The following is a 25116-nucleotide window of genomic DNA, read 5'->3' on the forward strand; positions in this document are numbered from 1 at the left end:
ACTTTTAAACTATGTCAGGCAAAGATCGGTACTGAAAGAAAAAAGTCGGTGCTGCTCCGCGCTAAGGAAAACACGAAGCGGGCGACGCTCGCGGCCGCCAAAGGCCCGCGCGGGGAAGGCGCTGCCGAGGGGCGGCACCGGGCGGGCCCCGCCCCCGCCCCGCCCCCGGGCCTCGCCCCGCCCCGCCCATTTCCCCGCCCCGGGCCTCGCCCCGCCCATTTCCCCGCCCCGCCCCTCTCCTCCCGGCCAGTCCGCCCGCGTCCCACAACCCCCTGCGCGCGCTCCCTCCCAAGATGGCGCTGCTCGGGGCTCCGCGGAGCCTGGCGGCGGTCGCCTGCCGCAAGCGGCGGCTGCTGCTGGCCCTCGCCCTTCCGCGGTCTCCGGCGGCCGCCGCCTGCGCGCACGGCTGGGCGGTGGGGAGCGGGCGGCAGCGGGCCCGGGCGGCCCCGCGGAGCGGCCAGGTGCGTGCGGGCGGGCGCCGCGGAGGGCCGGCGGGCGGCTCGGCGCGTCCTTCCCTTGGCGGCGGCGGAGGGCGGCGGGGCCGCGCGCGGGCCGGGCTGGTGGCGCCTGGGGCCGGCTGGGCCCCGGTAACCTGGGCTGGGCGGGGGCACAGAAACCCGCCGTCCTCCCTCCGTGAGCGGTGCTGGAGGCCTGGGTTAGAGCACCGGGCACGGAGAGCGCGTTTCGCCCCCCCGGAGGGAAGGGGAAGAGCTCGCGGCTGCCGTTAGGCTTCCCCGTCCGGCCCATGGTTCCGCGCCTGCGTAGCGCGCCGGGGCCGTTGCTGCACCTGCCCTCCGGCGAGCCCCTCGGGGCTGCCTCGCGCGTTGTGTCCGAGAAACCGTCCCCGGGTGCCTGCCTGCCTTTGCCCTAGCTGGCCTTTGCCTCTTGACCTGTGCTCTGCATCTAAATGGATTTTAAATATAGGTGACAGGAGCTGGTTTGCGGTGGTGTTGCTTTAGGGCATCCTCTGTTGGCCCACGTGTTTTTGCCACGATGTAGTAGCAGACTTGTGTTTTATGTGGCTTTATCTTTCAAAGTGAAGTTTAATTTAGAGGGCTAGTTCTCTTCTGACACTTTTGTTTAACCTGATGATTAACCTCTTCCTTTAGCGATGGTGGAAGGCTCAGCTTCCGCGGCAGTTGAGCTCAGAAGACTGTCAGAGCTTTGTGACTGGCAGAATCTTGTAGCAGAACTGTGTTACAGTTTCTTATGTATCGCTCACCTAGCCAAAAATTGGTCTGTCTTTGGTTCATGGTCTGCAGAAAGATTTGTAAAGGAAGCGATGTTGCATGACCGGCAGCAAGACTGTACTGATTCGGATGCTGCTGAGCAATCCAGACCCTGGATGCTGGGAGGAGCTGTGTGACGGGGAAATCCAAGACTATCATCAGCAGGCCACCCTGGCACCAACCTGCCTTCCCAGCCCAAAGCCCTCCTTGCAGTCGGATCCTGAGAGCCACTGCCATTCCCTGCGTCCCTCCTCCTGTGCGATCCTCTTCCCACTGGCTCCCTAATGTGTGTGTTAAACGTGTAAGTTTAAGAAGATTGGCTTGTCCTTATACTAAGCTGCTTTTCATAGGAAAATCGCTGGTAATGTCAGATTGGGAAGGTAAAACCATGCTTTTATTTGGCATCAATTATGTGCCTTACTTTTTGAAGTATTTTTTGTATTTAAAAATGGGATTAAGAGATCTATGTTGAGAAGACAATTTTGAAGTTAACTTCTCATTCTCAGTGCTGGAATACGTAGTTTTCGTTTATTTTGTCTCCCTTTTTTTCTTTTCTAAATCAATAAGGAGTCAACTCTGTGTTACCACTCTTTTCCCTTCGTGACATTTTCCATTCTTATCTCCATCAGTTTCTCAGCACTTGAGCAGTAGTTCTGCCTGCTTGGTCCCACATTTCTATTTGTATAAATTCAAAAGTGTGTGGCATTCCATAGCTTGCTAGTAGCACAGTGTTAGAAGGTTAAATCTGAGCACCTTTTAAAACCTAAACAGTTTCCATTTTCTTTGTTTGGATCTTAATAGCAAAATCCTTAGTGAAATTGCAGTTTGGTTGTGCTGGTAACTGTTCCGGCAAAAACGTGCCCTCCTTTGTGCTAATGCCAAAGGGGTGTGAAACATGTTTGACTATAGTTTTCTGTTAATGATTGCTGCGGCGTTTGGATGGTACAAATTCATGCTCAAGAGGACGGTTATACCTAATGTACAAACAGGAAATCTTTCTGTCAGCAGTGGAAGGCTGTGGTGACAAGTTCCAATGAGTGGTTTTTCTTTTCTTTTTCTTTTTTTTTTTGTTAAAAATAAAGAATTGAGTGCATACCTCAAATTGAATGAGTCCAGTTTTCAAAGTGAGCGAAGGAACTGTATCTCAAAGATTGAATAAATGAGCTTTCCCTGGACTCTCGGAGAGCTATTATTTTTGTTTGATAATCATCTTAAGCCTTTTTTTTTCTTTCCTCAGAGTACGACTGTTTATGACTAGCTTTTCATTATCATCTGCCCTGATTAACTGCCTGTGACAGGCAGAATTTGGTCGCAGGCTAAAGTCTAGTTCTTAATATTTAGATGAGCAGGAGTGAAACAGTAAATTGTTGGGAGTTTTAATCTTGAAACTTGTGTAAGAAAGAAGCTTGGAGTTGATGTTGACCAAATTTTTGTCCATGTATTTGGATATATTACGATATCTCAGTACTTAGTGTTGTCCAGTGTTTCTGGAAACTTGCTTTAAATGTCAATGAATAAACAACTGTGTAAGCATGGTGGTGTATAAAAGTATTTATCTTAATCCTATTTTGCTTTTGAATGTTTTTATTTTTACAAGAAAATGCTGATTCTTGCTTGTTAGTTTTAATTGCCACCTGTTGATAAATGCTGCTTTACACTAAGTTTTCTGAACCAGAAGGCTAAAGCTATATCTGTACTTTACAGATGCATTGATTTGTTTGGCTTGTTAGTTTACGCATTTCCTTGACAAAGTATGCTGCTTTTTTTTTTTTCTTTTTTTTTTTCAGTCTGGTGATTAACTTTTACTTCACTTCTGCATCAAGCTCTATTGGGAAGAAAATTAGAACTTAAGTGCACACCCAAGAGTTTACTTTTTTTAAACAAATTTTGTACCACACATGACAAATAGGCAATGTATTTTGTGTAAGTGTGGTGTGCAGTCCAAACCAATTTACTTAATTATGATCCAAGAGGAGGCTCAAACTGAGTGTCCTAGTTTTTTTTTTTTTTTTTTTTTTTGTTCTGATGTCCTTCAAAATTTTGGGACTAGGAGGCATCATTCCTTAACCTTTCATTAATCTGTTGACAAGGGAAAAAGCACTGTTCTGCTGTTTCAGTTCCCCTTTTCTCTTTTCAGTTTTTCAGCTAGTTCAAGAAATGTTTGCACCAGCAGAAGCAGCTGACAAAAGCTGGCTGAGCACTTCAGTAAACTGTAGTTCAAGGTGATTAGCTGGTGACTTTTATCAATTAGGTAATTCAGCATTTAAAAATGAAATTTTTGGAAACAAGTATATGCACCCTGTTTTTAGTTTCAGTATTTGATTGTGCTTTTTTATGTTTAAACATTAATGTGGACTGAATCTTTCTAATGGGCAAATTCCGAAACCTTTTCTATGTCTTTTAAAAAAAATCAAAAGGAACAAACTTTTTTTTTTTAAACGTTTAAAACAACTTAGTTTTGTTTAGAACTACCTTAAGCTGCGTGCCTCACAGTCATCTGGGAATAAGATTTAATGAAGTCAGCGTGCTATATAGCATGTATTCTTGTGGGAGTCTCCGGGTTACCACGTGATGACTGTCAGCTTAGTTTGGGCTAGGGGCTTTTTTACGGTCACTTGGACTTGCGCTCTTTGGGCACTGCAGAGTTGCTTGAAGAATAAAGTTGTTGAGCTCTTGTAATTACAATCTTGCATGCTAGAGTAACAGCAAAGAAGGAGGAACTACCTAACCTGTCTTTCTGATGTTTATTCTTTTTCCTTTGCATGTTTTAGTGTAGGTTCTTTTGAGTGTGGGAAAGCTCCTACATTTCCTTTACTGCGGTCCTGTAGGTATCAGACGTGGATTAGGTTTTGCACTAGCTGGCTGACTATCACCAAAGGGCAGGAAATGTGAAATAAATGCCCATGATCCAGCTTCCTAATGTCGTATGGAATAGGAGGCTGGCAGGGACCCAGCCAGGTGAAAAATCCAGGTAGTTGGCTTTAACAACGTGTCTTCCCCAAAATGTTCCTAAATAGTAAGTGCCTTCCCAGGAAGGCATGCCTGATGTGACATAGTTATACCAGCAACACTGTGTTTTCCACTGCTGCAGTAGAATCTGCTTTCATGAGCAAACTAAACTGTACAAGCACAGTTCTTTTCTTCTTCTTTTCTTCTGAACTTTTAAAAGTTCACAGCTTTTATTTGTGTAAGTATGCAAATAGCAGAGGTTTGTGACAGCACGGCCGTGTCAGCCAAGAACTGCGCCTTTTACAGCTCTGATTGGTAAGCAGCGCAGATATAGCTTAACTCACGAGAAAAATTGTGATTATTTTAAAGGAAGAAAAAAATATGGTGGAATATGACCACATAAGCAGAGTTAATCGTTTGTTTAAAAAGGATGGAGTTGGAACCTTTGCCAGTTATGCTTCTACTTATGTTGCATCCATGCAGTACTCCATCTCCCCCGTCTTCGTTGTTTCTGGGTTGATTGTAAGCTTTTGTAAGAGCCAGAACAATATATGTATTTTCTGTGGCATTTAGTACAATAGGATTTAAATGTAATAAGCTGTTTGGGTGCTGTTGCATTACAGATGATAACCCATGTCTTTCTTCCCTCACTCTTAGGTTTTTCAGTAGTTTGATCAGTCTTGCTTTTCTGAGTAATAAGAGATGCGACATTTGTGTCCTGGAGAGGAAGATGGATAAACTTATGAAGGGGAAGAACAAACATTGTAAATGACTGTGCCTGTTGTGTGCCTGACGCGCTGTGGAACTGTGATCAGGCTCCAGTTCTTAGTATTGAGATTGCTTTGTATTTCTACAAATGTAACTCCTTCCCCTTCCCCCTCCTGTGGCTGGAGGAGGCATGGGGTTCATCGTGCCAGAGCTCTTGTTTTAAGATCTCTGCTTGGTAGAAATACTGAGAACCAGCCTCTTGGATGTGGCCTGCTTCGTGAACTTTGAAAAGTGACCAAACAAGGGCTATACTTTTGTCTAGGAAGCTTAGTATTTTTTTGTGGTGCAGTTTACCTGCATTCAAAATAAAAGCAATAGTAAATTCTATTCTCTCTAAAACTTAAATGGAGAAAAAGATCATGTGACTGAAAAACCCAGCAACCTTTAGCTGAGGATAATTGTTTTACCATGAATCTTCCTAAGTCAAGAAATACACTGAGGGTTTCCTTTCAGAGTTGACTTTGGCAATTGTAAAAAGCAAGGCTGCATAAATTATCATAAAGTGTAACAGTAAAAATAGAAGTGACTTTTTTCCTTGCATTATCTTGGCCTTCCAGCTGCTACATGATGTGTGATAAAGAGCATGTTCTTGTGCAGAATTTCATAATAGCCCTTGCTCTAGGAATTGTTGTAAGAGAAGTTTCAGGTATTTTGGTTAAACTTATTTATGTTTTGCATTCCCCCGCCCCTACAAAAGCCTGCTCTGTCCTTCAGAATTCTCCTAGTGCTCACTGTCTGGGCATCACTTCATTTCCTGTGTCCGTGTGTTGCTGAATTCCCCTCTCTAGGCTTTCTGATAGTGCAGCTGGACAGTTAGACACATGGGAAGTATGAGTCAACAGTCTCATCTTCTAAGCAGAGCACATACCATGTTCAAGAAATACAGCAAGACCAGAAATTAATTCCCTAAGAGTTAGTTTCATTGTAAGACCTTTCTTCCAGTCTCGTAGCTGACAGATGTGTGCATAATAACATATTGTAGTTGAAATTGCTTCAGTTTTCAAAATCCCTTTATAGAGGAAGCATCGCTGCTGAACAGATCAATGTTCTCCTGTTTGTGTCTATGAAAGTGCACATCTAATACTATTGAAAACCATTGCAAGGAAGGATGTTCACGAAGTAGAACAGGTGGAAGTATGGGAACTTGATCTGAAACTCGTTTGGGAGATGCTGGGGTCCCCCAGCGTGTTAGCAAGCCTCCCTGGGCTAGGTGGTGCGGTGCTGTGCATCGGGATGCCTGCTACGATGCTAGGGGGGTTTGCTGTTCTGCCCTGGAGATGGGCTTTACCAAAATAAGCCGGAGGCGAATGTATATTAATAAGAAAATATTCTGGGAAAGCTCCTTAAGGTAGCTTTTTGTTACCGTTGTGGTCTCGTTTGTTCTGGGTAGACGCCCAGAGCAATTGCAAACTGGCCGTTGTTAAGCTTAGTTGTAGTGTTCCCTGTTTGTGTTGGTGGCAGTTTAGTCCAATTTGCAAAGTCAGTGTATTCTGCCTGCCAGGATGTTTTCAGCTTTTTTGCTGTCTTCCTCTCCTCTTTCCCATTCATCTCTTCCTTTCTCGCTTTATACAGCTCTCAGTGAAGTTAGCAGTGGGGCTTGAATACTGCATAGGTACTTGAATCCTACCTTCATTTATCTTTTCTATTACAATCAGTTAAAAATCCCCGTTAGATTAGTACAGTAATCTCTGCATGTGCTCTGGCTGTCTCGCCAATGTGCCCTGGAACAGTACGTTGGAAATTCAGTAGAGAAGCTTCAAAGTAGGGATTTGGCCTTGAGCAAATGTGTTTAATCCCAATTGTTTGTTTGCGTTTATAGTGTTTTACCTACAATCCACAGTCATGAAACTTTAGGAACATGACTTTTATGTGCGATTAGTGCTAGACATCTGTTTCATCCTTTAAAGTATATGGAATCATATCCAAAAATAAACTAAAGAACATAATGGTTGCAAAGTCAGGCATTCAGAAATTGAGGAATGTCAGAATTAGTTTCCTGTGTAATTTCTTAAGAAGTTCAGAAACAAACAGGACTTGCTCCTGCTCCTTCAAAGCAGTAATAAACTATTTTTATGTCGTAGTAAGGTACAAGCATGCCTTTCCTTTGCTCTGTTGCGAAAGAGGTGCAGCGAGAGACAGTGGAACCCTAGGCCTGCCTAGGGGATACAGGGAGGGCGCCAGCGTGAGCTTCCGTCCCGCTCCTTGGGCTGTTTGGTTGCTAATGCTGTAACAGCTAGAAGATCTGCTGGGTGAGTAATGTTCACCTTGTCAATGTTTAATTCTCAGTTTGTCTGCTGAGACTTGATTTTCAGCAGGAGCTTGGGAGAGGATTGAAACCTCCAGCCTTCAAGGCATGAGACTGAAAATGAAGAACTTAAATTTTCTTAGGCAGCTTGTGCAAATCATGTGACCTTTTTACTATATTCATCTGTTAACCCCGCGACAGTTTATAGCTTCAGTCAGCTAAGTAGGCTGTTTAACACAATAATTGAGAGCAGATCTGTCGGTGTTTTAGTAAACTTACTTCTACAGTATTATGTTTCTCTCATGCTTCAGGCAGAAGAGAACTTTGTGGATTTCAGGGTCAAAGGATATAAACTATTAATAAAATATTGCTTATGGTGGCATTTAAGTACATTCTTGAAGAACAGTAATTACTTTCTTTCCATTAGCCATTGGAGCATCAGTTGTCTACTCTTGTGCACTAGGAATCCACAATGAAAAAACGAATTCTGAATTAAAAACCTGAATTTCAACTCTTATAATAATGCAAAATTGATATGTTCTTTTTCTTGCAAAGCCAAGCAGGAGAGGATGGTATTACTCAGGAGAAGTTCCAGCTGTGCTGTCTTAAGAAAAGCCAAAATGAAGTTGTGGTCAGCTCCTAAACCTCTTTGGCATGGTATCCCAATAATCTTTTATGAGTATCATGTATTTAAAGGAAATAAAATGCTGGCATAGAGACACTGAGGGTTTCAATATGCTGATCGTACACTACTCTGTAGGACACAGGAACCGATTAACCCGGGGTCTAATGGGTGTGCATATAGAGTTTTGCTGCTCTTGGTATTGTGGCTCTCGCCCTGGATCATGTCTCCACTATAAATTCCAAATTGTCATGGTTTAATCCGTGCTTCTCAATGGCCCCTGTCTGGGGAAGCGGTCGGAGTTGTATTGAGATAATTTAATTGCCTTCACTGAATTTGAGAATGCCACTGCCTTTTGTATTGGCTGTGCAGCTTAATTTAGCGTTAGACTCTACTTTGTTGCCGGATGCCACAATAGTGGTTAACTGCCTACAGTGCTCACTCCTCCTCCTGTGCGTTAGCGGGACCTTTCATCCAAAATAACCGTGTCTTCATAGCAGTTAGTTGATTTGCAGTAGTTTGCAATGTGCTGAGATTCTTGAAGTCCTTGTCTTCTTCCATTATATTTTCTGTTTATGAAGCTGTCACTGTTCCTATGGCTAGTGTGTTCGTTTGGATCTGCGTTTGCTTTCCTCAGCAGCTTAGACGGAGTCTTGAGCGTTGGCGTGAAACTGTTATGAGTGTATCTGCAACGAAGCACCTTAAAATTGAAGCTTCTTCATTTAACTCAGGTCTTGGAAGCATCAGCACAGCAATTCACCCAGGTCAATTAGCCCTACTGAGTGCAAAACACAATTCCAAAATGTTTGTTCTTTCTCTGTACGTAATGTCATGTAATTGCGGTGTCTGGAATGAGCAGGTCCCATATGAAGGTGAAAGGTGTAGGTGGGGAATTAGCTTCACTTTCTTGCAAGAGACTGACTAAATCGTGAACTTGCATGTTGTGTGTTAGGACCAGAGCAAAAGAAAGCTTAATGCAAGGTATACAAAACATATATTTATGGCAGTGCTGCTGTTTGTTAAGGTTAAAATTATTTTCCTTTCTGATCAAGCTAAATTTTTTTTCTGACTTTGGTCCTTTGCCTTGGACTGATGAGCTGTTCTTTTGCTATTTTGCTCTGTAATATTGATTTTTATATAGTGTGAGCTGTATGGCTAATATTGCAACAAAGCAGTAAAATCCTGGTTAGTGGGATACATACAGCCTGCGTGGTTTAGAAGTACCAGAATGTCTGAAAGCGGGAATAAGCTTTGGGGATAAGTGGTTGTCTTCATTACTGAATATGTCGAAGATGTGGAACCATCATTGCTAACCAAAAAAGGGGCCTGTGTTTTGCCATTGAGCAAGCACTGCCAGCTAGTCCCCCTAGCGAAAAAAAATGGTCATGTGAAATTCTTATGGAAAATTGCTTTTTATGATATGCAAAACATGCTAGGGTTGGTGCCTAACTGTATGCCTGTTAAATATGCCTTGACACGTGTCTGAATGAATGTACTTTGTATCCTGTCTGCCTGCAGCCAGCCCTGCTGTAATTTCTGATGCTCCCCGTGCTTCCCAGTCAGGAGTGGTGGCTTTGACTAGCCTTGCGGTCTGTGAGCCAAGCATGGTATCAGCTGAGCTAGGAGAGGCTGAAAATGGCAAAACCTATAAGCCTAAGAATAATAATTCATAATGAAAAACAGAACAAAAGAAGAATATCTGAAAAGAATTCAAAAGACAACTGGGGAGGAGAACAAAGTGAGAAGAAAGAGAAAACTTTGGGGCTTTCACGATACAAAAGAAAAGAAGTCTGATGGGAGTGTGGACTTGGGGAAGGGAAAGGTTCATTGTCATTTAGCATTTTTAATGGTTGAATGCAATTTATTTCACACCTGCTCCCCGCCAGTTTTCCTTTTATTTTTCTGTGGTCGGTTGTCAAAAAAACCCCAAAGCCCTCTGCCTTGTTCCCATGCTATGCATGTTTACATAAGCTAGATGAATATTCTGTGAATGCGAAGTGCATGCTCTGCACTGCTCCGTTTTCACTTTTTGTTTTTCCTTTCTCTTCTGTAGATTCCACCAATATGCAAACAAACATCATGGCAGAGTCTGGGGAGAGGTTATTCAAGACCGTTATTAGATGCTTCAGAGGTAGGTATAAATTGTTTTCTTCCTTCCTACTTGCAGGTGGGAGGAAACTCAAGCCCTTGGTGCATCTTTCAGTTTGTTGCATTACTTTCATTTTTTTTTTTTAATAATTTCTCTGTGGTTTCTAAATGCAGCAAGTTAAATTGCAATTTATATCTCTGCCTCTAGAAAAGGGAGAACTTGGCTTAAAACCTTCAGACTGCACTTTCCTCAAGAAGTCTTTCTGAATCTCTCAAAGCCAATGCTATCATAGTAACTTAAAAGAAAAGATCTTAGATATGTAACTTTTGCTTGTTGACCCTTGGATTCATGTGGTCTGACTTGCAAAAAATTGTATAGAAGGCGGCGAGCTTTCCTTGAGTATGTAGGGCTTTATTGCTTCAAAATTCTGCATAGTTTGGGGAACGTCAAGACACTTAGCAAACTTGTTGCTCATCATTGAGTGCCAGGATGTCAGGTTCTTATTCCTTCGAGGTCTGCTTAGCCTAACGCCAATGTAAACATAAGGAAGATGTAACTTTTACTGCTCCTGGAAAATTATGACATACATTTTGAAGTAGTACATTTGGTCTGAATGAAACTAGAAAATGTATTTGTCTTGATTTGGGGGGAGAGGGTTCTTTTAATAAAGAACAGCCACTCACAGAACTGACTGAAGAAGCGAAGCTATTTTGACAGTCCTTGGGACTTCAAAGCATAAAATTCACTTAGATGTTTTTTGATGATGTTCTTTTTTAAATAAGAAAAATGTAACTTTAACTCAGGAAATCCTGATTTCTGCTATCAAACCATATATATAAAATGAGATTTCTAAAGAGCCTTTTACAGAACTTGAATCTGGAAGTTGCTGACATGTGGCAAATCTTTTAAACAAAGCGTGGATTCCTGAAAAGCTTTAACACATCCATTGTTTGTGGCAGACACTTTGGAATTGAATGTGGAGGAACTCCCAGGGGCAGTGAATTATTTTTCTTAACATAGCTATCAGAATTATAAACTTAGAACTTTTCTTTCTCCGTGTTAGCATGGAATCTTGGCCACATGCTATGATAATTGAGCATTTGTTTTTAAAAGATGTTTAAAATGTGCTAAAAAACCTTATCCTAACTGCGCCTGTACGTGGTGGATTGCAGCAGGAGTTCTGGACCAGATTGACTTGTCCTTGTCCTGATCAGAAAGAAAAGTGTGAAGCTGATTTATTTATTAATTTTGCTTCCAAGATTAAAGTTAATCTTTACATACGTGGAAAGAGGTTTGTTGCATAAGTGTGTTCCATTTTATTTTTTAATGTATCAGAGGAATATCATCCTCTAAGACTTTCTTTTCTTTTCTACATTCTTCACTCCACTTTTAAGTTTGTAGTTGTCCTTTTAACTTAAACATTTAAGGCTCTTTTGTCTTTACCTGCTGGCTGCTTGCAACATGCTCTTTACTGCTAGATTTATGGTCCCTTTCTTATTATTGTTTCCTTCAGGTGAGGCAAGGTTTGTAGAGAGATGTAATATCCTGTATTAAATCAAGCTGATACAGTTGAGGGGGAGGGAAGGAAGACAAATCAGGAGTTCTTCTTTCTTCATTGGCTTTTAAAAGCATGTTTCCTGAGGTCCTGCAAATTGACTTTTCTTTTTCACACAGATGCTCCAGAGGTGGCAACTGATAGAAAAGAGAATGTGTTGGCATGGTCATGCAGGTGGAGGACTTCACACAGATCCAAAGGAAGGGGTAAAAAAAATTTGCTTAATTAGTATTGCTTTTTAAATCAAAAATATGTTCACCTTAAAAAAAGAAAAAAAAAAAGAAAAAAAAAAAAGCTGAACCCCCCCCCATAGCAATTTGTGAGAAACTGTATTGCTAGATAATATGTGAACACTGTAGCACAGTAGATACTGTTTAATTGTCAGTGTTGGCTTACTAGCTCTTAAATCACCAAATGTTTGTAATAACTGTTTTAAAGTGCTTCAGTTGTTTTATTAAAAATAGAACCCCAGTTTCACACATTCCTTTGAAATCTGCTTGCAATGTGTTAGATTTTTTTCCATGGTAGGTATGTTCCTTTGTAATTTAGTGTGGTTACTTATTCTTGTTTGTGACTGATATTCTCTGTGACTTGACATTCGTGCTGGCAGGGATTAGTTTGTGGATACAAGCCAGTGCATCAGGTGTTGCCATTGCAGTTGAAGTGGGGGCAGGGGGAGTAATTAACTGTTTACTGTGCATGTCTAATCACTTTGATTTAATGTTAATGCATCTGATGTATTTTTACTGTATTTATATTCAGGAAGCACCTATGTTAAAATGATGATGATGGGTGTGTGGGGAGAAGCAGTATCTTTTATTAGACCACATGATTACAGTTATAAAAATAGGCAGGCTTTTAGTTAAAATAACACTGTAAAATTTTGCATTATGAAAATTGCAAAATCAAAGCACTCAAGTTAGGAAGTGAGAAAATGAAAGTTACATATGCAGACTTATTTCTGACGCTTTGCGTGTTTTCAGACTGATACCGCATAATGATTATAACTTGTTCAAACTTGAGAGGAATGTTCCTAAGACTAGCGAGCTTAAAAACTCCTTGCAGAACCCAGGTGTCTTAGGGCTATTCAGAGGTCTGGTTTGCTCGTGTTTAACAGTTCCGACTATGCGTTTTCCACAGACTCATTCCTAAAAGAATCAAACAGTTGTACCTACAATTTCCTCTTCAGTTTTGGTCTGAGAGTTATTCCTTCAGTGAATTCAGACCTGTTTGTGCTACAGTCAGAAGTCAGGAGGGAGCTTGCTGAAATTGGATACTTGAGTAATAACAGACAGTTTGGTTACGTGAAGCATGCAGAGTTTGCTGTGGTAAGCATCTCTGATCTTCTCTGCATAAGGCACAAGGGGGAGGTGGAAGAATCGGGCTTTTTCAGTAGGTAGCTCTACTGGCCCTATGCGTAAGATTAATTTTAGAGACATTTTACAACCTTCTTGCAATATTTGCAGGCTCTTTCAAAGATCTTCTAGGCAAAACACAGTTCAAGCTAGCAGGCTATTCTTCTCCCTATTTACCCTAATTACATTATGGATTGTATTCCCTCTGTAACAGGGAGGGCAGCATTATCCCGTCTTTCAACTCCAGTTGTCATGCGTCAGTTGGGATTTTCTTGGGGTTTTTTGTATTTTTTTTTCTTTTTTCCTACTATAATTTCTGTTCTCCTGGGCATGTTGATCAGCCGAATATTTTTCTATTGGCTGTCAGAACTTCATTTTTCACATCTCCATGGAAAAGAGATCTTACACTTAAGACAAGCCCACCTTCACATGGTGCTGTTGCAAATCCGTTTCACAGACAATTTCACAGTTGACCCACCTTCAAAAACACCACAAGGTTTTTATTTTTTTCTTGAAAAAGCAACTTCCTGAAATGCAGAGCTTTTTCGACTGAACCCCTTCAAATGTGAAGGGCAACTTTCAGGACAAACCTGTTTAATCCTTATCTTGTGTATTTTCTTTGCAGTGATTACTTTTCAAAGGTCTACAGTTTGGCATCATTCAAAACTTAAACTTCATTTTTTTCTGATCAGAAAGGAAAAGCAAGGTTCTGTTTGCCAAAATATGCTAATATTAAGGGTGGGTGTTTCATTAAAACTTGCTAGGAATGTGATAGTCAAATTTTATTGTCAATTGATATTTTTGTTGGTCTGCGTTCTATGCTCATGCATTATTTGTAGCTATTCCAGCGTAATCCAGTCCCCTGACTTTTTTTATTCCAATAAATGTAGCTGTAATGCAGTTACTACAGGAAATTGCTAATTATGGATATTGCCTAACTAAGCAAATATTGGCTGTTAAGCATTGTCCAGGAGAAAGCAGTAAGAATTAGCTGTAGAAGTGGTGAAATGCATGAAGAGAGGAAAAAACAGTAACAGTGGGTGCAAAAGCCCAGAGGTTTTGGGCAAAAACAAAGTAATATCAGGAAATCTGATATTACAAGTGCAGTCCTTGCACTCGTAATAGGCCTCATAATGGGCTCTGAAATTGGGTTGGTAATGGCTTCTGCGGTGACGGTTTGCAATTATATTCAGTGCATCAAAGTACCGGCACCCAAATTACTGTGTGGGAATTTTTTTTTTTTCCTAGGCTTATGCTTTTAGGAAAACTGCAGCTGGTATACATGTCAGCTGTATTACACCTGAGTCTTTTCTCAAAAAATTTTGACAAACCAGCATGTTCGTTCTGGAAACGGACTTTGGGACAGCTGTTTAAATTGCGCCTTCTGTGGCACCTTCGGGGGACGCAGGCCTGAACGCTAATGATAAACGAGGAGGGCGGAGGGTGGTAGGTGTGATCCTCGTTTTACAAGCGACTAGAATAGAAGCGCATGCATCTGTTTTGTTACAAATCCCTTTTACTTGGCACAGTGGCCAACGTGCGGAGGACTGAAACTGGAAAAAATACTGTTTTTTACCATCTTCAGTTTGTTTATTGTGTGTGATAGCATTCTGTACACGGAATAGCTAGGAATAAAAGCTGTGGGGTCTGACTTGTTGCCACGCAGTCATATGTTACTTTCTTATGAAGACACAGATAGTCGTGCTGGAGCTCTGATAATTAGCCTGCCCCCTACCACCGTCTTCCTCTGTTGCTCTTTAGTCTGCTGGTCGTTGCTCGCCCTCCATGGACGGATGGGCAGGACTGAGACAGAGGCTAGGGACTGTTTTACCAAGTTCAGAAGGAAAAGTCAGGCCCTAGTTTGACGTATGGTTTAAGCTAAGGCAACTGGGTGAGGAAGGAGGAGAGATTCCTTTCTCAAGCGTCTTGTTCCGAAGCTTTGTACGGCCTGGTAGCCAGCTAGTGTGAAGTGATCTAGCTGAGAAATAACCCATCCAAATGGGAGGACGCCCGCGTCCCCCCCGTCCCCCCCATCAACTAATGCTACTTCACTCGGAGCAAACTGCTTATCATGAACTGGGACGGTCTAAGTGCCTGCTGCTACCGAAGAAGAGAGTTTGGGCTCTCAGCCGTGCTTTTCCTCATGCTGCCAAACTTGCAGATTAATCTCTTTCCCAAGCTGAAACCCTGCAACCAGCACTGAGAAGTTTCCTGCCAGTTTCATAAACTGAATCCCTCCATCAAGGTGTGTCGTGAGCTCCAGAGCTGGGGCGAGAAGTGGGCAGAGACTGTACAGCTGGGGGCTGGGAAGGGAGGAGAGCAGGCAGGAAGAAGGCAGCAGCCCGCCACGCCGGCCGTGGTTTGCAGCGGCAGCTCGTGCAGGCGTAGGGAAGCTCGGGCTGGCGCGATACCGGGGACCATGCAGCTTCGTGAGCGAGCGCGGGGCCACAACAGCGTCGTCTTTTCCTCATCAGCACTGACAGCTCAAATGCAAATGGATACAGAAGGTGCTCGGTGCTCGTTCCTTTGCAAGTAGTCTTCAATGGTTGGTAGGGTGTTTTAAAAGCATGATGAGTCTGAAAAGAAAAGAGGAGAGAGGAGGAAAAGCCTTTTCTTGCCTGCTACCTGCTGTATTATAAATCTACCATTTTTCCTTCCATTCTGTCCATTTCTGTAGAGATAAGGCTTGGAAGAAGATACAGAACGTAACTGCCACTTAAAAGGAGATAAAACAAACACCTGTGTCTTAACCTTTTTATGTACCATAGAGAATCAAGTAAAAGGGCCTGAGTCCATGGAACAGATTGCTCATTTTCATTCTTAACGTTACCACCTGCATACTGAAAGCATTTTAAACTCATGTTTCTGTACAAAGGTAGCAACACTTATTTCATGGTAAACTTTGATATAATGGGCATTTTGTACCTCCTTTGATATTTCTCCTTGTCCCTTTGACAAGGCCTTTGGCAAATGACTGGCTGCCTTTCTGACTCTTTTTTTTCTGAACAGATTATTTAGTTCTGTCACCGTTCAGAGCTGCGGAGAAGCTGAAATGGATTCCTTGTCTGCAGCCAGTGCATTTCTTTCTTTCCAATAGCTCTTCTGCACAGAGTCTGACTAGCCAATAGCAACATATAATTAGACCTGTGGTTGCACAAGTAGCTCTGTGTTAATGTGATACCATTTTTTTTTCTTCCTTTTAACCTGTAAGTGGTGGTCAAAGGTATTTTCTAAATGTTTGAAATAACGAGGCTGTTTATGCCTATCCTTAGCTCAAAGGGTACAAATTCATGTATCCTCCATCTCCTGAATGGGTAGGGCACAACAGAGAAATATTGTTTTGTGCCCTCTGCGTAGAAATAATACAAATATCTGTTTTTTAAGCCACCTAGAATGTGCTTGTACTTTGTGATGCTCAAATATGTTTGCTGCTGCTGACAAAATATCTACAATATTTCTTATCCTTTTGTCTTTGAAGCTGTGATTAGAAACACTGAGCTGAATTTTTCTGTGCTTTTAAAAGCTTGCGTTTGCAGGACTGGCTTCAGTGGCTGCTTCAGCAGTCTTTGCAAACTGGGGCTTCACAGGGAGTTTTCATTCTGGTTTGTTTTATTCCCCGAACTGGGAAGGGAGCATTTGAAGTATACAAACCAGTGGGGGAAACATTAAAAGATATTGTAAAACTCTCTCTTTGGGCTGACTTCTGTTATGAAAAGTCATCTTAAAAAGGTGTGGGCTAACTTTCTCTTCCATCTGCCCTTCACCCCCACAAAATATGGCCTGAAATGGAAAGATTAGCTGCTGGTTGCTGGCCTCCCTTCAGCTTTAGATAACCTTCATGTCATTCAAGATTATCCAAGGGTGTCCAACACAGAAAAATGAGTTGTCAATACTTTTGCTCTGCAATACTGCGTGTTCTGTTGTTCTCAGTTGGATAGCATGGTTTAGGCTTCAGATAGTATATTTAGCTTTGGAGTTTATTGAAATACATCTCACATAACTTTTAAAAACGATATACATCCATACATAAAAAATGTTTTGTTTTATTTATTTATTTTTGTAAAGACACAGATATTTTGCAGACTTGTTATGAGCTGTGGTCTCATTTAGAAGGAAGCTTGAGGTTTGCAGAAGGAAAACAAGACCCCATTAAAAAGAAATGGTTACGTTAGCCTGTGGCCAGGTACGTTACATCCTAACAGCCTCTTGATGACCCAGCTCCAGAGCCCTTGCTGTTAATGAAGCGGTTGCATTTTCTGCCCAGTTGAGCCAGCTAGAATAGTTTTCTTGCCTGTAGCCATAACTTTTGTGCCCCCGTTGAAACACTATCCTCTGCCTTCCTGAAAGTTATGGACAGAATAAGGGTGTTTGTCACTTCTCTGTAAATGGAGTAAAATGACCAAACCAAGTAAAAACGATGCTTAAATTTGTAGTAATGCAGCCAAGTTATGTGTTTGAAATTATTTTCAAGTCAGCTTAAAATTTCACTGTGGAAGTGTTTAGTTTCAGAGATTTGGGTTATTACAATGCTAGTGATTTTTTTTCCTGAATGCTGCATTTTATTGCAACTCGCTTAATCTCCAAACTGCTTATGGTTCTTGTAGTCCTTTCAGATTTTTTTTCTTGCCTTTTTCGTTACTTCATACTCTCTTTCATTTTTTTCCTTTGTTTTGTTTTCTCTCTGGTTGTTTCTGTAGTTAAAACAGCTTCCTAAGAATGAGCACCAAGCCCTTGTATTTTGTACAGAAATCTTGGAGCTGGAAAGGAAGGGATGGTTTATTTGTTCTGTGAAGTATTTCAGTTACGAAGAATTGTGACTTTCTCTGTATTCTGTTTACAGCTGTACTTGCACTCCTGAGGACATGTGAATTGAGAACAATTCATCTATTCTACCAGCATGTCATAATGTGACCCTAAAAACTTATAGCTTAATGTTTTTAATAGGCTGTCCCAGTCTCAAACATTGTGAAGTGTAGCTTCTTTTGCCCATCTAATAAAACATAAAAATGATCCAGATGTGTAAAGCTTGCTTTTATTTATGCTGTTATTTTGCTTCTCACAATTTGGTGTTTGTTTCTGGGGTCTTTGTAATGTGATGCCTTTGTTTTTTTTATTTCCAATAGTTGAAAGAGATAGATGCCAAGAAGATTATCCAAGCAATGTTGTCTTATGTGTGGCCCAAAGATAGACCGGATCTGCGAGCCAGAGTAGCCATCTCTCTGGGGTTTTTAGCAAGCGCAAAGGTAAGAGCAGATACTTCATTGTACTGTGATAGTTATTGTTCAGCTGGAGTTCTTGCAGGGAGTAACTTTTTTTTAATTTATAAGGCTCTTGCAATGTTATGACTGCTTCCTGTATACTGTATTCCCATATAGTATTAGAGATGTAGGTTTTTTTTGTTTAACTGTGTGTTTATGCCTGTGATATGCATGTGTGTGATTGGGGAGATGATGAAGATCAGATGTGTTATTTGCATTGCTCACATTAGTTCAGTCCAGGATTTTTCAATTGCTGATTAATCCATTACATTATTATGGAAGATTTATAAGTTATGTGAAAGGGATAAACACGAGTTAAAGGTTGCTTACAGCACCACACAAACAGAGAAGATCTGTGTTTATCAAACAGGATTTCTCCAAGGCTCTGTGCCCCTGTTCAGCTGTGCAGTTAAGCAGCTTGGTCGTATCCACTCACAGCTCTCGCCACACCACTGAAAAGGGGACTTCGGCTCCAGTGAAATTCCAGCTCTCTGCGAGATGACAGTGCAATTTCTAGTGGTTCAGGGACTCCTCTGGTGTCATAATGTGAAAGAAGCTACATAATTTATTACTTTTGTATTGGACCATACTTCTGTTCAACTGTTACGTGTAGTCCTTTTGTTATGAAACAGAGGATTGCTCCTACCTTTACTTCATCGTGTGTTATACTCTTACTGCAGCAAAGCTAGTGTTTACTAGTTCTTGGAAGAACATAAGCATGCAAAAGCTTTCCACAAATTAAGGGAGGATATAATGCAAATTTTGTGCAAACATTGTAGAAATAGTTCAATGCGAACTTTGTGCACAAAATCTTTTGCTTTAGAAAACAAATATAAATCTTTGATTACAAAATGCTGGGAGCAAATTTTGCTACTATTATTGAGATAGCTGAACTGGCTTCCTTCTCAATATGGCAGTTTTTACCCTACATAAGGCTAATATTAGGCTCTTGCTGGGATGAGCTAAAGTGGGTCGTACTTAGCAATGAGTTTTAACACTCTAGGCTAGTTGCACTGTATTTCCTTATCAGCATTCAGCAACATTGCCATGTTATGAAAAGAGAGAGAAGAAACAAACTGAAGCTATGTAGGCGATAAAAGAAGAGTACATGGAAGAGAACTGTGTTCATCTGTTTGAGCTGAAGACGAAAGGCCAATCTTTGGGTCTACAGCGCTTTCACCTACAAGCAATCCGTCACATGCTGGCTGGTACTGTCTCCAGTAGATAGTTTGTTTTCTGCTGCTGCTCAGGAAATTGCTGATAAGACAGCTGGCAATATGCAGAATGTGACATACATGTACAAATAAACTTTTTAGAATTCCCCATTTAACCGAATGGATGTGAAGATTCCCCTGGTGTCTAGCCGAATTTCCTTTTAAAGCCTTTTAATAGTGTTGTAGATAATAATCTGAAGGCACTTTTGAAAGAAGTCTGAAGTATTTTCTTTCTCTTTTCTCTTCTTTCTCCTGCTCTCCCAGTTTGTGTATGAATATGATGGAGAATGTTAATCCAGAGTGTGATCCTGCATGTGGCAGCATAGTACCTTGCTTTTAGGAAATGTAATAATGTTCCAGGCAGCTTTCTGGCATGCAGACAAAACAAAATTGATGGCCAGGATGTGCCTGACTTGTGCAAATAGCTCTGTACTGGGGACTCCTTTTATTAAGCATCCATCTGTACATGGTTTTATAGTGTTACCTGAGATAATCAAGAAATCTGGTTTGCTTGGGGGCTGTTTCTGCCCTTCACTGGTTTCACAAATATTGGGGTTTTTTTGCACAGTCTGGGACAGCAAATTGGCGATGCTCAAACTTTTTTCACCAGAGTAAGTAATTTCTGTCTTGGCATCAGTGGTGCTTTTTATTCTCAGTCACAGAAGTCTCCTGGTAGATACTTAGTACCTGGTAGGTAGCCAATTAAGGCTTTCTGTTTCTTCAGACTTGGAAATAATTGTTCGGTGGCGTTTCTTATAGTGGCGCTTCATCACTGCGGTCGTCACTAGTTAGTGATTTTTTTGCTCATTTGTTCCTAGTTTGGCATGTCAAGAAGATTGAACTGCAGCTGGTCAAAATGCAAACCATACGTTTGGTATAAAACTGAAATTTTCTATTGAGAAAGACACTTTCCTCAGCCCCCCTGCCAGAAAATCAGGCATTTAATTGCACTTTCTCTGGGGAAGTAACTGCGTGCTTGGATCTCTCACTAGTGTTCTCTCAAATTTCCTACTTCAGATTCTGTACAATATCTGGCTTTTCTTCTTGCACCTTCCCCCTCCCGTTTTTTATCTCCTTTACCGGGATATACGTTGTGAATACTTCTTCATTTTCCTACTTCAGATTCTGTGCAATATCCAGAGCAGCTTCCAGGAAGGCGAGCAGGAAACCTGCTGAGCTTTGCCCAGGCTTTAGATGTTTGCCAAAACGAGCATTTTCACTTCTATTTTAACAAACAAGAATTTCATTAGGAAAACATACAGCTAGTGCTCTGTGGAATATATATTGTAACTGCCTGGGGCAAAAGGTTTTGTGGATGTCTTCTAGCTATTCTTTGCTAATGTTGTTTTGTTTTTATCATTACAAAGCTATGCCAGAACACACACGTTATTGAGTAGCTGCTATTTGACAAGTTACCCCTTGTCAGCTGGGCTGTGCCCACTCTTCCTTTGTGGAGTAAATTTTCTTAAATTGCTTCATATTTTACACACACTAAGTATGCATCTAGTTATTGCAACATAAGTGACATACAATAGTTTGTCGTACAGCTATAGTAAGTCCATCATGTGTCTGAGCTCTGATCATCCGTTTTTCTTCCAGAGTAAGCTAAAGGTCACTTTGTCCTATAGAGAATTAAACGCAATAGTTTACCTGTAACTTGCCTGGACCACGTATAACCCTGTGCAGTTTCCTCATTTTCTCATTTGGGAGCCCTTTGTTCTGACTGCTCCTGAGATTAATTACAACGTACTTGCCGCACCGCACAGGCAGTTTTTTAAAGCTGATTGCTATACGGTTGTGTCGGCACAAAAACGCTAGCGTGTCTTTCCTCTCGCTGCAATGCTGTCCTGCTTTGCTCTGCTCATTATGTACTTGTCTGCGTCCGGGAGATTTACATCCTTAGTTTGGGTTTTTATAACCTGTTCTTCAGGGTTTTGCAAAGAGAACTATACAATCATGATGCCTGCTACTAATCACTCTTCCCCTTAAGAAATGCTTTTTAAAGCCTTTTGGCCAATTTAATCTGAATTTGACAAAAGAGTTGGGTGGGGTTTTATACCTCTATATTTATAAAGTTAGGTTTCCAGTTACAAGAGAGAGACTGGAGGGTGAGTTCAATTTTATTGTAAGGAAAGTCGAGAGAATCCACCGAGGAGAGGAGAGGTGGGTTGTAAAATCCCCAGCTGCAGGAAGAAACTTGGAGTTCGCACCCTGTTTGACGTGGGCTTACTTACCCACAAAACACAAAGCGGTTGGAGACTGTACCACCTCCTCCTCCTCCACCTGCTTGTGGAATAATTTCTTATTTCTCTTTCAGTCTTCCAGTTGAATAAAATTCAATTTCGAAACAAAAGCCAGTTTGTGTCTTGTAGTTGCTGAAGAGCCTGCAGTTATAATCTGTCTTGACTCCTTTTGTGGGGCCCCGTTGCCTGTCATTGAACAAATTATTGTGATTTTTGGTTCCTTCCTGTCTACACATAACTGCTAGAAATATTGTTAGCCTTCAAAGTGAACTGTTTGTATAGCTTTTTATGACTAGGAGCTGACAGGAGGGAGTCTGCTCCTGGGCTAGTAAGGTCTCTTTTTCTTGGAAGATTTATTGTATTATGACACGCTTTAAATTTCTATCTTAAATATTTATAGCCTATCTAGACTTGCGCGATCTGAAAGATGCAACAGGAAGACAGGTGAGAGGAGTACACAAGACATTATCTGTGTTTTCAGACACAGATTAACCTGCACAGATTTTAGATATCTGTCTTTTCTTGCACCTTCCCCCTCCTGTTTTTTGTCCTCTTTACTGGGATATATATTGCGAACACTTATTTTTCTGCTTCTTCCCTTTTTCTTATGTGGCACAAGAAGAAAAAGGGCTCTGGCTCCTTCAGAGCTAGTCTAGACACATGAATCTGACAAAATTTCTCATCACCTCTGTCAGTCTGTAACGTTTCTTGGCTTTTTGGTCGTGGACCAAATATGTGTTATTCATGAGCCAGAGAAATCTTTCAGACTGTCTGCATTTCTACTGATGGTTAATCCTGTAAGCTTCAGAAGAAATTGCTTGACTAAAAAGGCAAGACACAGGTTTTGCACTGTAAGTTTTATCTATGTGCAAAGATGACGGTATCTATCTAATCAATTAAGTATGTACGTATGATCTTTGTGTTTGAGCCCTTCTTCTAATTACATGGAATTAGACAATTTCATTAAACCTTTAGCAACCCTCTTAGTTTTTGGGGAGGTTTCAGGTGAAAGGTATTTCTAAATATAAGGGTTCTTTTGTGTGTCTCTTCTTGGAAAAATTATGTTTCAGATTATCTGTGATTTCAAAGAAGGCATGAAGCTAGAGGCTCCTTCCTTCCTTTGGACCGTATTTTGTAGCTTTTCTAGGAGCTTGGCCTCTGCAAGGGATGGAGTTTTCCATTCATGCTTCCACAAATGGAGCTGTTGCACAGTGGATACGGAGGTGTGCTTTTATACTGGCCCAGAGATAAATTCAGCCTTCTTCATTTTAATGTTTCTCATTGAATTATTGGCTAAAGAAGAGTTCACTGTAGACCAGTTTTATCATGCTGGGTGCTCAGCCTGTCACTAATTCGTTATCTTTATTAAACACAAAAAACTGGGAAGTGTGAGATGAAAGAACTCAGTTTGCCCTAAAAGTGGTGCGTTCCCACATGGGAATAGAGGTGATGCATTGTCAACCTAAAATAGCGCAATTATTTAAAAAATGTTTAAACCCATTTAAACATGATGTATAATATGCTGTTGAATGTGCACAGTTGAGCTGGGATGACTTCATGCGTTGTTGTATTTGCTTATACTTGCCAATAAGTTCAGGTAAGGATTAGTTATTAATTCCAAATTACAAACAAAATGTGTAAATTTTTGTTAAAGGGGTCTTTTTAGTAGGAATTGTTCTCAAGCTTTCAGGCATTAGGAAGAGGAGGGAAACCTATACCCATATACCGCATAAGACAATTAAGACGTTTTGCATGGTTGCTTTTTATAGAGTACCTGCGTGTGCTTAAAGCTTTAAATTCTCTGCCGGCAAATGTAGGCTGCTAAAGAGATAGCTGTGAGTTTGTGTCGAAGGCTGAAATTTTGTTGCCATTAGTGTGAACTTGATCTCATTGACTTAACAAGTTGGGCAGGAAAGGCCCGCTTCTAATGATGGGCTCTCATCTCGCTTGCTATAAACTTTGTAAGATTAACTTTTTTAATGACTGGAAAGCAGACTGTGTTGATTACTAATGAAATGCAACACCATGCTGCCTTGCTCTTATTCAAGCTTCACCCTCCAGGAGTCAGAACAACTATAACCTGAGACCAGGCTTTAAATTTCATTTAAAACTCTATTGGGTGGAATTATATTGATGTGAAAGGAGACATTTCTGCAAAATTGTAGGCTGTTGCCAGTAAAATTAATTGCGAGTGGAGAACTGCAGTTTAAAGAATACATCTCTTTTCTTTAAATGGACTTTAAAATATATCTGTGGTTCTATTTCTAAACTACCTGTAGTGTAGCCTAGTCTACTGAAGAGTAAAATCCCTGCAGAGGGATTTGTGAGAATGTGCAGCAAATCAAGACAATCTGCATTACAATACTCTTATTTTCTACTGAGTAGGCTCTCCCAGGAAAACCCACGCTTTGTCATGCTGGTCATCCTTATCACACAGGTGGTAGTATATTCTTCTTTATTAAGAACAAAATGCTACCAAAAAATTGAGTTTCAGTAACTCTGAAGGGAATAGCAGGCTTTTTTTATTACATTGGGGAAAGGGGGGGGAGGTGGATTCCAGTATTGCAGAGATCCAGAATCCCTGCTAATGCAGCCCGAGTTCTGTGTGGGGCTTTACGCTTGAAGTTTAAGCATGTAATGAGAGTAACCTGTATAATTGCAGTTATCTGTCATTATAGTATGCTGCTGCTTTGATGGTATTTGTTGGCTTTCTGCAGATAGAGCTAACTTTGGGTCTTTATATTTTTCCCCAATTCTGGTCTGTTAAAGGGAGGGAGGAAATGTTGCTGAATGACACTCAGCCCTGCACTGGATACGTTTTCAAAGGAGCGTGTTGGAAGCAGGACCTGATCTTTCAGCCGTTTTCTTCTTTTCAGCCCAAGCTAACCGATAATCAGCTCACCTAGGTGCTCTCAGATCTCATCGGTCTCCTCTCGGGCATCGTCTGGGTTATGCTGTACTGCGGGGTCGGCTGTCCACTGTTTTTCTGCATAGTATCTTTTGGGGGGGGAAAGACGGCAAGAAAGGGGAGAAGGAGGACTCCTTCCTCATCTGCGCTAGAACTTTTGCCTGAAGTTTAAACAGTTCTTCAAAAAACACCCCCCTTCTCCCCAATTCAAGAAATCAACTGACAGTATTTTCTTTAATACCATAGTTTAAAAATTTAGCATTTCCAAAAACCCGGTTTTCCATTAATTACTGTAATTTTGAATACTGAGAATGTTTGATACTGGGATAGTTGTTATAACCACTAAAAGCCTGTCTTCCAACTTTGGTTTGTACTGCTGTGATAAGACTCTACCACTTTTTTCACTTAAAACTTAGTTTACTCTTTATCCAGTTAATTTACACAGTTTTTTTTATGGGGCTTTCATCTCTGACTGGCATCCCTAAACACAGTTCAAATACAAGGCACAAAACATCTGGGGGAGAGAACTGAAATAGCATTGTCAACCTGCTTTGTTTTTTTTTTCTTATTATGTAAAATAATTTGTTGTCCACCCACAAATTCTTTTTCACAATACAAAAAAAAATCAAGTCAGTTCACTGTAAAGTATTTTAACATCTGCCATCGTTATGTCTTAAGACT

The 25116-nt window shown here is 41.1% G+C and overlaps 1 protein-coding gene across 9 annotated transcripts in view; it reads left to right on the plus strand.

The window, feature by feature from the left end:
• Nucleotides 1-293: 293 nt before the first annotated feature.
• Nucleotides 294-25116, plus strand: part of ABCB7 (ATP binding cassette subfamily B member 7) — a 92166-nt gene continuing 67343 nt past the window's right edge. For 5 of the 9 annotated variants that reach the window (XR_010885580.1, XM_067304355.1, XM_067304353.1 and 2 more), the window contains exons 1-4: nucleotides 294-461; nucleotides 9867-9944; nucleotides 11577-11663; nucleotides 17936-18055. Coding sequence is in view for 8 of the 9 variants with exons in the window: in XM_067304355.1 (XP_067160456.1) it covers nucleotides 294-461; nucleotides 9867-9944; nucleotides 11577-11663; nucleotides 17936-18055 (453 nt within the window). In the remaining variant the exon portion in view is untranslated. Of the gene's footprint in view, nucleotides 462-1506; nucleotides 1531-8459; nucleotides 8578-9331; nucleotides 9552-9866; nucleotides 9945-11576; nucleotides 11664-16809; nucleotides 16996-17935; nucleotides 18056-25116 lie in introns of those variants that run through there. The other 4 variants (XM_067304356.1, XM_067304360.1, XM_067304357.1 and 1 more) reach the window with 3 other exon arrangements.

The sequence above is a fragment of the Apteryx mantelli genome, chromosome 13 (genome assembly GCF_036417845.1).
Source record: "Apteryx mantelli isolate bAptMan1 chromosome 13, bAptMan1.hap1, whole genome shotgun sequence".
NCBI lineage: Eukaryota > Metazoa > Chordata > Aves > Apterygiformes > Apterygidae > Apteryx > Apteryx mantelli.